Raw genomic sequence first — 15,458 nt, forward strand, 5'->3', positions numbered from 1 at the left:
TATATGATGGCAGCATTGATAAAGTCACTGTAGAAGAGTTGAGCTTCAACACTAGACAAAATTGCATTTTCATAGTAAAAAATTAATACATAGTGCATTTAGATGTTTACTTAGATCTGTCTTTGTGTGTGTGTGTGTGCATGTGTGCGTGTGTGTGTGTGTGTGTGTGTGTGGGCATCTCTTAAAGATAAGACGTACTATCAAAGAAGTAGAGAAGGAACGTCAACTGCCACTTTTCAGCTAGAAGCAAACCATGTGACCGGAACTGATAAGCTAGTGTATGATCTACATATGCTTAAGTGTGGGTGAGAGAGGAAGTCTCAGACTGAGTCATGGTGTTAATTGACTGTATGTGTTAGAAACAGCTGCACAGGAACAGACAAACCAGACATACCTTATTATGAGTAAAACAAGAAACACTGGGGAGTTTATTTCTATTTATTGTAGAATAATTGGGGTAAAGCATCCATAACCGGTATGCTTGGGATGAGAGACAAAGACTTTCAAAGAGTGATAGGAGATTTCAGGAGATTTTGTATTGTGAAAAGCTTGGGCATTTTGCCAAAAGGTATAAGAACAGTCCAAGAGATCTTTGGAATTTCCTCTCCATATAGCAACACAATACTAGTAGATCCAAGTAGGGAATTCTACAGGTAAGAGATCAAGCATGAACCTAACACCTGGATAAAAACACATAAAGAGGTGTTACCACAGTATATTTTACTCTGTGTTAGGCATAGGTTAAAGGTCAGGGTTAAGCTAAACTCACCAGTAGTAGGGTAAAGTGTGATAAAAAATTCTAATGTACTTATGCCCAGGTGGTTAGTTTATAACTTTGCATTGATCTGAGACAACTCAGTCTTGTTAGATGATCTCCATAATTCAGCATCTCAGTCCCATCACTGTAACATCTGCCCATGATCCCTTAACACATAAACAGTATATTATTCTTGTCCTCTGTATTCTTTATTTCTGGCTTGTTTTCATACTAATATGTTGGGCCTCTTGACTGAGAACACTCTCATTATTGTAGGTATGATCTGGACACTAAGAAGAATGGGAAACTGAAATCCTACAGACAATGGTTTGGATCAGCACTGTGAATGGCAAATCCCAGGAGATAATGAATCGCTTAGTATATCTGATACATAATATCACCAAGTTTGAAAAATGTCACAAATTTCAGATACAGAGCAGTTATAGCAGTTATGTTGTTCCTGTCTAGCTTTAGTCTATGTTATGAGCATATTTAGATATTAGACAACAAGATAGCACCTGTAGTGAAATGCTAAGTGCTATTTTCAGTGTGCATATTGCTGATTTTTATTTCTCATAAAGACTTGCTTCATTAATGTTTATAGGGAAAAATAAGCGCCTCAGCCAGTTTTAGAATTCCATTCATCACACCAATGAATTGCTCTGATCAGGTGACCATCATGAACTTTAAAGACATAAATGTTTTGTGTTGCAACACCAGACATATGCACAGTAAGGATGACAGAACATCTCTGTGAAAGTGATAGCTTATACAATAATATTGACAGAGGCAAGATTCTCCAGCACAGTCCAACAGTCATGAGTCTTAGCTATGGTGCACCCAACATGATCTCTGTTCAACCCTCCCCAGTGTCTCCACACTTCATCCAAGAGCCACTAGCATCCCCTGTAACCCCTAGAAATGACCTTTCTCCTATGATTGAGGTACCAAAATCTGGGGGACCTTGGGATACAAATCAATTTGGAAAAACAGCCTCAGACCCCTGGGGCTGCTCACAAGAGGACTTTGGTGACTGCAGGAGCAGGACTCAGCTTAAAGTGCATAGTAACACTGAGCAGGCCACAAAATTCAATGGCAGTTCCCCTCAGCGGCTTGACTCCTTCTACAAAGCCTTTCCAGCTCAGAACTTTCACATTATCTATGGTAACAGTAATGGCAGAGACACCAACTGTACAGAGGAAAATCAGATTTCAGGGATGCCATTGCCACCACAGGGTGGGATTCTGCCCGATGGGCCAGATTGGCAGGCATTCTCCCATCCATCCCAGCTTGTCAATCAGATGGCCATGCACAGTCAAGCACAGCATATAGAATCTCAGCGGAGATACCAACCATTAGACACTCAACATGCAATTCATAATCTTCACCAAAATCACCAGCAGTATCATTATGGATTCCAGCAACAACATCAGGAGCCTGTGAAGGTGGGCCAAATAGAACAAATGCAGCAGAGTTTTCAAAAGCAAGAAAGTCAGTATTATATACATCAGCAAGGTTTTCAGGTCCCACAGAGTCCAAGTGCAGCAAACCATCCAATCCTGAACCAGCAGCAGCAGCATATTGCTCCAGAACATCACAGAGGGTTGTACTTTCAGCAAACTCCACGAGAATCTCAGGATGACCACCAGCCTCTTCAATCACCATCCTATTACCACACTCAGCAACCTCAGACTCCTGAGCTCCAACCATTCCAGGTTGGTCCAAGCCTTTCAATGCAGTCACCCCAGTGCCAGGAGCAGCAACATTTTCGACCACTCCCCCATCAGAGCAACCTCTGCATGCAACAGCAACAAACTCACACTCAGGAGCAAGCTCATTCTATTCAGTCCAAGCATCACATACAGGACTCGGATGGTCATCTGCTCTATCATGACAAAAAGACCCCAGCCAGCGTGCAGGGATTCTCTGGTCCCAAACAGGACAGCTTTGGAAGCTTGAAGTATAGAGAGATGGTCTGTCACTCCCACCATCAGAATATGATGTCAGAATACCACCCAGTTGTTCAACAGACAAACAATTTGGGAGACGTTGCTCATCATCACCATTTACAAAGATCACAGTGGGCACAGGTAATTCAGCTGTGTAAGTTAATAAACCATGTGAGAAACTGAACTGTTTCCATCATTTTTCAGATTTTTCTTAATTAGAAAGCTTTTCTCTCATTTTTTTAAGATGCACTCAGCAGATATCCAGGATGGCACCGCATCACCTCATCACAGGTTTGACATTTGATCATACTCACTGTTTTATGTCATTCTTATTGACAACAGGTCTTTGTGGCTTATTCTTAGTCTTATCTTTAAGAACAATATATCTCCGCTCCCTTGAGTATCTGAAGATTGCTCTTCTAACACACTCAAGTTAATGATTGTTTTATATCAGGATGAACATTGAAGGGAGACCAGTAGGCAACACCAAGCTAAAATGCACTGTCTGCCAGAGAGAGTTCAAGAGTTTGCCAGCCCTCAATGGCCACATGCGTTCACACGGTGGATTCAGGATGCAACTTTCAGCACCCAAAATGGTGAGAATCATGATGTTGGTTCTTTTTTACAGTTGACAAGCTCAGATATACGGATCATCTAGAGAAGTAATCTTACCCAGATTTGTGGACTTCTTTAGTTCAGGCTGTACAGTAACAGTAATGGTCAACTTGGGTATTTTGAACAAAATTTCACATCACATTTTCTTTTTACAGAAAGATGGACACATCCAGCTGCCTGTGAACCCAATTGTCCTGCCGGTGTCTGTTCCTATCAAGCATTATCCTCCCTCATCTAAGCACTATGTTAGCCCTCAGTGCCCCAAGTTAGAGAGTGATCTTAATGTCTTTGCTGAGTCTTATCCACAACCATCTCAATCTCCAAGGGACCAGACCCCATCTGTGAGTGCTCTTCCAGTCTCCTTATTGCACTGTGCCATGGTAGTCTTATCAAACCTACAATCAGTAGGCGATTTGTGGGGGGGGGTGAGGGGGGATGGCGTCCCCCTTGTTGACAAAATGACCAAAATGCATCCCCCTTATTAACCTGCTATCCCCCTATATATTCTATAGAGTAGTGTCAGTGACCATTGGGCCATCCCTCCTGTTGGACATTAGGCCGTCCCCCTTGTTAAAAATAACAAATCACCTACTGTCTACTGCTTATAATCAATACCATTTTCACCCTGTTTGTGTTATTTTGCTGTTGTGGTTGTTTGTTTGTCTGTTTTGGCTCTGATTGTCTGTTCTTTCACAAATATCCTGATTCCACTGCATGAAATTTTAATTAAAAAATAGTACTGATAACCTTAACAGCTCCACTGACTTACTCTGCCTCTATTTCTCTTAACCTCTATTCCTACCTCTGCCCTCAATCTTTTCTCCCAATATCATTTTAATGCAGATTACAGTCACAGAGGGGGCACAAGTTGCACCAAGTGAAAATAAAAGATCTCGCCGCTGCCTAGTGCCACTTGTTATCCCTCCATTCAACAATGGTCAACCTACGAGAGGGGCCGTCCTTTTCCAAAGCCAGCTTCGTTCACCAGGCAGTGTGGGAGAGAATGAAATTTATACTCCTCCACCAATGCTTAGTCCAATACGACCAGGTTCAGGACTCTTTAGTGGTATCAATGTGGGACTCCAGAGCACTGGATCAAAACTTGTCCAAAGAGTTCTCCTCTGCAAAGAAAGCAAGTGCCCACTCCTCCAGAAAAACCACCACATATTAACTCCTAACCTTCGTGTAATAAATATTTTACAGATGCAGTGTTAACACTATGGAATACACCACAGCAACTTTAAGTGATCTGTTACATGGCATGTTACATGAATGTATAATTTCATCAGTGACTGGCATGGCACCAGAGTGACTTTTTTAATCTTTAATTAACAGGCAGCATAGACAGCAAGGTTGTGACACCAGGTCCAGGAGAACAGACTGTTGATGTGAAGCCGTAAGCATTCATTTAGATTACACTTTTTCAAAAGACTCAACAGCGGCCCTCAAGGGGGATTTTTTTTAACAAATTTTTTTAATTAACTTTTTTTTTGTTTGTTTGTTTGGGTTTTTTTTTTAGCCAAATAAATATTGGTGCTGATTTCCAAGCAGTAATTCCAGACATGAGGAGTCGACCTAAAGCAGAGGAAGAGTCCCATAAGGCTAGTCTGGTATGGTCATCCTGCATTGATCTGAGTGGCCCTGACAACCAAAGGAAAGGTACTCATAAACTACACACACGTGTAAGAGGGTCCTGTAAGATTATAGTGACATCTGAACAGACATGGTTCATGATAGGAGAACTGTTTAACCTGATGGTCTTACTACCATAGATACAAAGAAAGCTTCACACCTTTGGTGCCGCGTTACTGTTGGAGCCAAGAGCAATTGATTAAGGCAAAATAGAACTGGTAATGGGCAAATGGCAGCCATCACAGACAAAAGGGGACTTTAGCATTAACACCTAGATTCTGATTTGCATCAAGAAACGTTGTACACCTATTGTCTGTTTGCTTCATGGTATAAAAGGCAGATCACGGTAACAGTTCTCTGAGTTAAGCTTCGGCGCAGGCAGACGTGCTGCCGGATTCCACCACCACCACCAAATAAAGCTTTGCTCCAAGCGCGCTTTTGGTCCAGTTTGTTTACTTGTAAAATCACAAGAAAATCCAACAGTCCTTTTGAATCCTGTATAGTTTATGCTGTTACTGACCTGTTCCTTGTGCTCACTAAGGACATAAAAATTTAAGCAAGTCACAATATTGTCAACCCTGTGCAATACAAATGGCAATACTGAAATATGAGCAAGTGTTTAGAAAACTGTATGGACTTCTCTCTTATTGCAGTGGAAGACCTCATGAAAATGGCATGCTCCAGTGTTCTCCCAGGAGGAGGAACAAACATAGAATATGTCCTCCATTGTCTGTTTAAATGCAAGGGAGATATCATGGTAAGGCAACACACATCAACAACATGTCTGAGTTAAGGAATGTTAGTTTAATTAGATTTCATTGCACATTTGTAAACTGTGTTGATCTTACCTCCAAGGCAACCCTTGAGAAACTCTTGCTGAGACCATTTATAAATGTGTCAAATCCTCTCCTGGACTACCATTATGCAGGTGTGTAACCTCACACTCAAACCACACTGATATAACCACCACATACCCTCATCTGTTCTGTCTCAGAATGTCGTGTTACTGTTTTGCCCTGGTATTTATTCACTGACAGATTCTTACATTCATTTTAATTATTCTAAATTTTGAACTGCTTTGTTGTTGCTGCTGTTGTTGTTGCTGCTGTTGTTGTTGTTGTTGTTGTTGTTGTTGTTGTTGCTGTTGTTGTTGCTGTTGCTGCTGCTGTGTATTTTATTTGATCCAGTGGCGCTGTGGCCATTAGAGGAAATAGTTAAACACCCACCTGATTTTTTTTTCCCATTAACCAGGATCAGATAAGTGGACTCTTCAAGAGAAGAGACAACTAAACAAAGCCTTAATGATCCATCATAAGGATTTCCACCTTATTCAGAAAATGGTATTCACTCATTCAAGTTATTCACTCTCAGTAAAGGTTAAAAGTCATGTTTTGACTCAACTTGGTTTCAGAGTAATTCCCCGTGAGAGCATTAAACTTGTGATACTAAACTTATTTTCCATTTCATGACAGGTGAAGACAAAGACAGTGGCACAGTGTGTTGAGTATTATTACACATGGAAAAAGAGGCTTCGCCTGGGAAGGAGACTCAGTATTGGTCAAATCACTCCAGGAGAGGAGAGAGAGGCAAGACAACTTCATCCTTACTCTCATGTCCCATATCTCTCTTTGTGTTCTTTCCTCTCTTTTAGGCTCAAATGAGACAACATGTACGCAAAACACATGTGGTTAACTACATGAACAGTAATACATTTTTTATCATGATTCCTCATTCTAGAAGATTTGGAATGTGTGCAAAATAGATGGTAATGTTTCACTTTATACCTGATGTACATGAAATGTACCAATTTCACTAACATTTTTGAAGATTGTTTGGATCAAACATAATGTTCCGCAACAAATTTCTCACATTAAGGATGTGTCATCATTTGATCTTCAAACCACTGTTGCCACTGGCAACCCGCAGGTTTGAACACCAACCACGTTCCCACCAACTGTAGAGACTCAAAAATTCTTATCCTAGCAAAAAGACTCACTTCAGACTTCATTTCAACCTGTACTACAAATGTTTCAGATGATACAAGGATTTATGGCATATATGATAACCAAATGGTACCATAAATCATGTTTTTCTTTGTCTGAATGGCTATATTTATCTCCTTACTTAGGGTGAATGGGAGGAAGGGAAGCGGGTTAATATAGAAATGGGCAAGGACAGCAGCTGTACCACACAGCTGACTGAACTAATGGATAACATCAGTGCAGCATCGGTTTGTGAATCCCTTACCAGTGGTCCTGTGAGTGTTTCTGCTTTGTGAACGAGGTTTTACTAGCACATAGGGCAGCACTAGAAACTATCTAATGCGCTTCAGCTCTGAAACTTCCGGGGCCTCGCTTTGCTTCCTGTCAGTTATTGGTATGATCACTCCTTTTCTCTGAAACCATTGCTATGGTGACTCTGCCGATACAGAAAGGTCACCCTTTTCAAATCCTCTCTGTTTCAATAAGCAGACAGAGAAATGGACTCTGTTACATATGAAACAAGCTTGATCAGAAAAAATGCTATTCAGAGTCAGATGAAGTGTGCATTTATGTTGCAAATACTTTATCCAAAGGGCAGGTGCATGCTATAAATTTCAGTTTAATGTGAGTACCAGATTTTAGATTACCCCGTAAGCCTGATTCATTTGTACTTTTAGGGAAAACTGCATATAATTTTATTATGAATTGAAGTAGCTGTTGCTATGAGCAGGCATTCACATAACTGTTATGTTGGTTCACTGCACAAAGAGAAAGCAAGCCCAGTGACAACATGTGTTTAGATTCATCTACTGTTTGGACAAAGTGAATGACTTTGTAAACAGATGTAAGAATACAAATCTGGGAACACACACTTGAATGAAAATAACATCAAAAATCCATCAAAATATCAGGAGAGGTCATCTGCAAATATCTTTACAGGTTTTGTGATATATATATATATATATATATATATATATATATATATATATATATATATATTCTACACCATAATTTTAAGGTGTTTCAAAAGTTTCTTGTAACACTATGTAAGCACAAAGCTATGGCATGACTTAAATTAAATATTAATTTGAGATACATTTCACCACAGCTCAGTTAACAGTAGTGCTCTGCGAGTTAAATGTTTCATTCTCTGTCTTAAAATAGGTATTTAATGGCAAAGCATGGACCCAGACCAGTCCAGGGCTCCTGTCTAATTTATCAGCAGACCCTAAACCAGTGCCATTTGGCTCAGGGTCTCTTAAAAGCTCTCCTTCGAACAGCACCACAAGTGGAGACACAGATTCTACCCCTATTTTTCCTTGCACAGAATGTGGAAAGTAAGTAAAAATTCAGCCGTCCTGAGATGAAACCATCACGCAAACAGAAGTCTATACCTATATCTCTGAGTATATCTAATCTTGATTTTTTTTTTTAATTGTGCATGTATGTGCATGTTGTGGTGGGGTTATATCTTCTTCTGAGTTTCTGTCTGTTCTACCCATCTACTGACATGACCTACATCTCTCACTTTGTTTCAAAGGACATTTTTCAAGGTTAAAAGCCGCAACGCTCACATGAAAAGTCATCGACAACAGGAGGAGGCGTCATGCTGGCAGTCTCACAGACCTCCTGAGCAGATGAACCTGTTCACAACTCCAGAAAGTCCTCATGACACCTTACTTTCATCACCCACAACTATTCACCCTTTAGTATGTAACAACACTGAAGGTGGTAAAAGGTTACCAGTTACTAATGGAGGGTCACTGAGTACAGACACCCTGTTGAATGCTCGGTCGAACCTCCAGAGTGATCTGGAGAACCATATGCCCATTTAGAGTTTCACTATATGTATCATGCACAGAACTTTCTTATCCTGAAAGTAAGACCTGCTTTTCTTGTCTCCGAGTTCTGAAACCTGAAAAATTATAGCAGATTTAGATTATCTTAGAAAGAACACATTAACCTGCTGCATTCTTTTTCTATACGAACTTTTTGTTTTAAAATAAAGGTCTAGCATTTTTAAATATTCAGCTCCACCTCTGTCTACTACTATGATCTACTGATGTGCTGGTTGCCTGTATGTATTTTTGTTATGCACTGGAAATTTTTTAGTGTAACAATTTCTTTTTTATATTTTTATTGTTTTTATTCAGTGTCCTAGGGTCACACATATGTAATTGTGCATGTGTAATTGTCACTGGAAATGTACACTTAAACATACACTTTTCTCTGTAATTTTATAAATATTTCCAATTAAAATGTCAGGATTTCTACGTTTGATTTATTCAAATCATGAAATCCTTCAACAATGACAACGTTATGTCAGAGAAGTTATGGTTGTAGCTAGAATAAGTGTCAAACCAGAATGTAACGTGCTTCCTTCCTTTCCAATTAAAATGTCAGGATTTCTTCTTTTGATTTATTCAAATCATAAAATCCTTCAACAATGACAACGTTATGTCAGAGAATTTCTGGTTGTAGCTAGAATAAGTGTCAAACCATAATGTAACGTGCTTCCCTCCTGCGGAATCCCAACCCTCACGTCTCCGTCATTCCACACGCATTTAAAGGTTAACACGTAAAACTTCTGCGTCGAATCTACGCCGTAGGGACAGCGTAGGCTCTGCGTCGCGGCATACCCTACGCCGTAGCCTGACGCGCACCTCCCTAGAAATGTAACCACACGTCGAGGAAGACAACAACAACTGTGATTGGTCTGCTTGGTAGGATTACCCTCCTTCTGCTCAGTCGGTTCAGTGATCGTATACACCATTTCCTCCGATGTGTTCTCTTTTCTGTGTTGCAGTAATTTCAGTAAAAGTAACTCTTGTTCAACATTTTATTAGCTCCTACTCCAACGTGATCCACTCAGTTTCAGTCGCGATTGAAAATTTTCGCCAAAATGGCGAACTGAATACTCGTTATTTTGAGAGCTCCGTTTTGTCCCCCTAAAGTTTAGAAATTCCTTCTTTTGAACGCAAAACTTGTTTTACTGAAATTGCTGTGCAAGGACTGAATTCCTACTTTTTGTTTAACATTACTCCATCGTTTGTAATGCACAAGGAAATCAACACAGTGGCATAGAAATCCCACCGCAAACTAGCCTTTTGAATGTTTCATTACAGAGCGACGCAGACACACCAACGCAGAAGTATAAATGCTCACAACGGCGTAGGCCACTCGCGTAGGTTTCGCGTAGAGCCTATGCAGAAGTAAAGATCAGCCTTTAGCCTTTACTTGAGAAGGCTATATAGGGTATTGGTTGTGTAAGATTATGTTAAAAAAAAAAAAAAAAACATGGCTTAAAAACAACCTAGCTAACATTGCTGTGGTCCTTTTGATCTGCTTGAAAGTTGTTTAATTGCTACAACTGTACATGCCATTTTTTCTTGCCATTATAACATAAATCGTCATCGATTGCCTAGCCCAACCCTACCATTGCTTACAAGGTTTCGAATCAACGACAGTACGTTCATCGAAGAATATTAGTGTATCCCAGCTGTTAATAATCTATCTACGTCCCCCACCACACCCCCGATGCCAAACTCCTTCCTACGTCACTGGGAACGCGTGCAACCATCGGCACAAACGGACAAGAGAGGATTTTTTTCAAAGAAATGTTTGAGTGTCTTCTCAGCTGCATGCCAAATCACCTCTTGACCAGCCTGTGTTATTTAATTTGATTGACGGTGCGGCCTCCCGCTCACATTTCCCACAGAAATGGCAGTGCGGCAGTTTGGGTTCTGAAGATGATGGCAGCCCCGCTAGCTAAGAAAGCTAAAGGTTCGGGCATTCCAGCCCTCGTGGACAGAAGAGTTCGGTTTTGTTTTTCAGAGGGACCGTGCCGTATGTACTTTATGCTTTGAAAATGTTGTTTGCGGAGCGTCAAGTGTTGAGAGCCATTTTGAGACAAAGCACGAGAAAACATTCAAAGATCAGACAGACAAGGCAGAATCCATGCTGTGTCTTGATATTGGAGGCAAGCCAACACCCTCAAAGTCTTTGCCACTGCTAAAGGCCATACGACTGCAGTAAGCTATCGCATTGCTCATTGCATTGCGAAACGCGGAAAGCCATTCGCTGATGGCGAATATATTAAGGAGGCTTTTCCCTGGAGCTCAGAGGTTCTGTTTGAAGACTTACCAAACAAAGAGACAGTCAAATCAAGAATAAAAGATATTCCCATGTCTTCTAGAAGTGTTGAGCAATGCATCAAAGAAATGGCAGAAAATGTCAGCGCGCAGCAAACAGCTAGGTTAAAAGATGCTGTGGTATTTAGCATTGCACTTGACGAGAGCGTGGATGTGAATGACATAGCATGTTTGGCAGTCATGGCAAGATTCTGTGATTCGACTGTAAGAGAGGAGCTCTGCTTCTTAAAGCCAATGTCTGACACAACAAAAGGTGAGGACATAGCCAAGGTGTTAATGGAACATTTTGAGGAGTGAGGGACTGACATCAGTAAGATTTTTGCAGTGACAACAGATAGTGCGCCCACCGTGGTCGGGTAACAGAGGGGAGCTGTCAGATTAATTGAGGAAAAAATGGGTCACCCCATCATGAAACGCTGCATGATACAGCAAGATAACCTCTGTGCAAAGATGTCAAATACAGATCTTAATGGGGTTATGGCTACAGTAGTAAAGGTCATTAACTAGTTAAGGGATCTGTTCCGACACACCAACAGTTTTAGTCCCTGCTCGAGGAAAGGGACTGCCCAAATAAAGGTATCCCCCTCCACTCAGCGGTTAGGTGGCTACGGTGTGGAAAAGTTTTGGAGCGGTTTGCTGGCTGCTTTGGTCCCACCAAGGCCTTCCTGGCTGAAAAAGGCCAAGACCACCCAGAACTCGAGGACAAGAAGTGGGCTGTGAAACTTATGTTTCTCATGGATATTAGAGGTCACCTCAACAAGCTCAATCTCCGACTGCATGGTGCATGGCAAACTGTTTTTGACATGTTTGACACATTGTTGGAGAAATGGAAGAAGGCCTCTGAATGTTGAAGCCAACGGAAGAGGGCTTCGGTATACCAAAAAAGGGGAAATGCAAGGTCAGCAAAATATGAAGGCAATATGAAAAGGGTAAAATCTAGGTCATAGTGACAGTGAAGCATAAGTAATGGCCAGGATGTAGTTGCTTCAGTGTCCGCCTTGCATGGACTAGCCCCATCGCTTGAAAGATAACACCTGCATTAAGTGTAGAGTGTCTGAGGTAAGATGAGGACATGGTTGAGTGTCCGAGGTAAGATGAGGACCTGGTTGAACATTATTTTTTATTTAACCAATAAAGGAAAACTTAAGAAATAGTGGTGTATAGAACAATGAATTCTGGGAAAATCCGGGGAAAGTTCTGGAAGCAAGGGAGTTGGACCATGCAAAAACGGATGATGTAGGGGGTGTTACCAAACAACCGTGTCATGTGCTTACTGGATGCATAGGTTTAGCATATTGATAAAATTTTAGATAGAAGTAAGCGATTTTCTGTATTAGATTCAGCCACTCCCAGGACCGGCTCTGTATGTTGTATGCTTTGAATACATGCAATAAACATATACTGCATAAGACTCGTCGAGACTTTGGCTGTTCTTGAGACTTAGAATTTTACTGAAGATGCAACATTGGAGAAAGACTAAAGTGTGGTGTTGGGACTCAGTCATATCTGGCCCTGACTTGGCAGTCTCTCCCACAATATGGATGGCTTTTGTCGGCAAGCTGGCAATCTTTTCAAGCGATGTTGCGACCTCCACTTTCCGCTACACTTGACGGAGGTAGCGTTGCCAGGTGGGAAATGCTAGAGTATTGTACCAGAGGCTTAAAATGATCGTATTTTGAGGAATATTATCGTACGCGACTTATAACCAACAAAACAAATAGGCAAATTTTTGCCTACAAATCTAGCCACATTGTTAAAAACACTAATTAACGAGAAGATTTCAAACTGGCACTTCTTTTCAAAAAGGTTGCCGTCCCCTGCTCAATATATATGACTTTAGGCGGACCTGTTTCAGTCAGCAGTTAGCCGTTTTCAAACGGTGTGATGATTACCAAAACCGAAAAGGTTTGCTGTCAGAAGTGGGATTCGAACCCACGCCTCCAGGGGAGACTGCGACCTGAACGCAGCGCCTTAGACCGCTCGGCCATCCTGACATACAGCAATAATGTGAGCGCACACTAATAACGCATATAATTCATATGATTTAATTGTTATCGCTCTAGAGAATATGCAAAATAGGCTATTTTACAACACACATCAACCACACTGTTCAGTGTCTAGTGAGACGCGTTAAGGCACTCTTAAATGCTGCAGGCGTCTCCTGACTACCACTGCTGACTGTCAGGGTAGGCTAACCTAACTTTCGCTAGTGTAAGCTACACGCTAAGTGTATTTAGTCGGCAATATTGATTTAAATATGTATTAAAAGCTTGCAAGAATACATTGAACATTGAATTACTATGGTCCTTTAACCAAGACGAGTGGTTAAAGACAGCTTATGTAACCATCCATCCCTACTACCAGCTTTATATGAGCTGGTCGGGGGAACCTCTGAACAACCGCAGGTTAGCAAGCGTTAGCTACTAAACCAAAATAGTCATGACAAGCTAACGTACCCTAACGCAGCTGCCTCAAAGAGGATTTGGCGTAAGTTAGATATGCTACCATCGATACATCCTTCTCAACTTCTTACAGCACTTAATACAGAAATATTTGTTCGTCACAAAATCAGACACGTTGCCTAACAGCTTGTACACATGACTGGGCATTATTAATGCGAACAAGTGACCTGCTGGAGGGTATACAGGTTGTTAATGGTTGCTAATATAGCTATCTATCTGCAGTCAGAATACTCTCTTTTTGGTTTTTTAACGTAGTCTATAAAATTACGTTTAGGGGACAGAGATGTTCTGTTGTTCTACTGAACGTTCAGTACGATCGAATATAAAGGTTAATAACTTGATATATCCAACCGAAACTGTTTGGCACTGGTGACAATTAGCTAGCCTGCAGCAGTTGAAACTGCAAGTGTATAATGTGGATCTTACATAGTTTACGCGTAACGATAACTCATTTACTGTTACAGAGGGAAAATGTCATTTATTTTCATATCAAGGAGCTGCTTTTCACTGCTGATGGCTCCACTCGCACGCTGGTCTCTTAAATATGCGTGTAATGTATTAACTAAAAACCAGTTTATATGCGTCTTCTGTCTTGAAAGTAGTCTTCTGACATCCGCTTTTTGCAATATAGGCCTATATATGTGTGTGTTTTGTTAACAGGTCAACGTTTTAGGATTTCATTAATATCATTCCTGTAACTCTTTGTTTGCAGTTGGAAGACTAATAATGGCAGCAGCTCCACCTCCGAACTTCTCCTGGGTAGAGCCAAACAAACTGGCTGGTCTGGCAATGCCTCGAATGCCAGCCCATTATCTATACTTGCTGAATAATGGAATCAAACATCTAGTTAGTTTGTCTGAGAGAAAACCTCCTTACCATGACACCTGTCCAGAAATTACCCTACACCATATCAGAATACATGACTTCTGTGCCCCAAGTTTTGATCAAATTAAACGATTTTTGTCCATTGTAGAAGAAGCAAACTCCAAAGGAGAGGTTAGAAAATTAATTCTAAGGACATCTTGTATCATGACCATTAAAGAAACACACAGACGGTAATCAAATTACTTGTACTGTGGATATGTATATCTTTTCTAGGGAGTTGCAGTTCATTGTATGCATGGTCATGGAAGAACGGGAACAATGCTGGCCTGCTACCTGGTTAAAGCAAGGAAAATCACTGGGATTGACGCTATTAATGAGATCCGAAGAATACGCCGTGGTTCCATTGAAACACATGAGCAAGAGAAAACAGTTGTGCAGTTTTATCAACACATTAAGTAATTAATGTACAATAAGAGATGAATGAGGTATAAAACTAATTTATTTCTCTATTTTGTATGTGTTTTGTATGTGTTGAAACAATAGCCTTGTGCATTCATGTCAGCCAAAGCCATGCTTTCATCAGGGTACGCTGTTGCTCTCTAATGCCTAATAAAGCTAAAGGTGACAATTTACTCTAAACTGACATTTATAAACATTATTTTTGTGAAAGATGTTATCGTTAACATGGCATAATTGTCAAGGCTCATATTAATGCACACAAACTGAGTCATCACAGTGGTCAAACTCAGAGTGATTATCTGTATTAAAAGCAGTGCAATTGTAAAACTAGCTGTGGATCCCATATACTTTAAATCTACCTGAATTTTTGTTTATATTCCTAATTAAATCTAATATAAAAAGAGAGGAAATATGCAAATGTAAATCACAAATGCTTTCAAATGTGTATGCAGAAGCGACATTATGGCTTTTAAAGTTTCTGACCACTACCATTTTGGAGACTTGAAAATATCATGTTTGTGTGTACTTAAGCGTGTGAGAGTATAAAGCTGTCCACTAATGCATCTTTTACTATACCTGCAAAGCACTACAAATTCCTGCTACTTGGCCTACTAAATTACAGCTTG

General features: G+C 40.6%; 2 protein-coding genes and 1 non-coding gene across 3 annotated transcripts; 2 read left to right on the plus strand and 1 right to left on the minus strand.

Annotated features, from left to right (window-relative positions):
• The first annotated feature begins 1,494 nt into the window (after positions 1–1,494).
• LOC115819935 (transcriptional-regulating factor 1) lies at positions 1,495–8,770 on the plus strand. Its single transcript, XM_030783765.1, has 13 exons — positions 1,495–2,717; positions 3,161–3,302; positions 3,477–3,662; positions 4,165–4,453; positions 4,657–4,717; positions 4,841–4,980; positions 5,607–5,710; positions 5,809–5,881; positions 6,205–6,293; positions 6,426–6,539; positions 7,082–7,210; positions 8,100–8,272; positions 8,476–8,770. The coding sequence occupies exons 1-13, from the start codon at positions 1,495–1,497 to the stop codon at positions 8,768–8,770; spliced, it is 3,018 nt and encodes a 1,005-aa protein (XP_030639625.1).
• Positions 8,771–12,997: 4,227 nt separating this feature from the next.
• trnal-cag (transfer RNA leucine (anticodon CAG)) lies at positions 12,998–13,080 on the minus strand. The gene has a single exon. It is a non-coding gene; the product is annotated as a tRNA-Leu (tRNA).
• A 397-nt stretch (positions 13,081–13,477) lies between these two features.
• On the plus strand, positions 13,478–14,832 carry dusp23b (dual specificity phosphatase 23b). Its single transcript, XM_030787144.1, has 3 exons — positions 13,478–13,573; positions 14,261–14,544; positions 14,647–14,832. Exons 2-3 carry the CDS (start codon positions 14,275–14,277, stop codon positions 14,830–14,832), a joined length of 456 nt encoding a protein of 151 aa, XP_030643004.1. The 5' UTR covers positions 13,478–13,573; positions 14,261–14,274.
• The last annotated feature ends 626 nt before the right edge of the window (positions 14,833–15,458 follow it).

This window comes from Chanos chanos, chromosome 1, assembly GCF_902362185.1.
Source record: "Chanos chanos chromosome 1, fChaCha1.1, whole genome shotgun sequence".
NCBI lineage: Eukaryota > Metazoa > Chordata > Actinopteri > Gonorynchiformes > Chanidae > Chanos > Chanos chanos.

Bases quoted from the DNA above. Each gene is read 5' to 3' on its own strand.
- dusp23b (XM_030787144.1), top strand. From the start codon at position 14,275: ATGGCAGCAGCTCCACCTCCGAACTTCTCCTGGGTAGAGCCAAACAAA. The intron at 14,545-14,646 runs GTTAGAAAATTA...TATCTTTTCTAG, and splicing joins AAGCAAACTCCAAAGGAGAG to GGAGTTGCAGTTCATTGTAT.
- LOC115819935 (XM_030783765.1), top strand. From the start codon at position 1,495: ATGACAGAACATCTCTGTGAAAGTGATAGCTTATACAATAATATTGAC. The intron at 4,454-4,656 runs GCAAGTGCCCAC...TTTAATTAACAG, and splicing joins AGTTCTCCTCTGCAAAGAAA to GCAGCATAGACAGCAAGGTT. The intron at 4,981-5,606 runs GTACTCATAAAC...CTCTTATTGCAG, and splicing joins CCCTGACAACCAAAGGAAAG to TGGAAGACCTCATGAAAATG.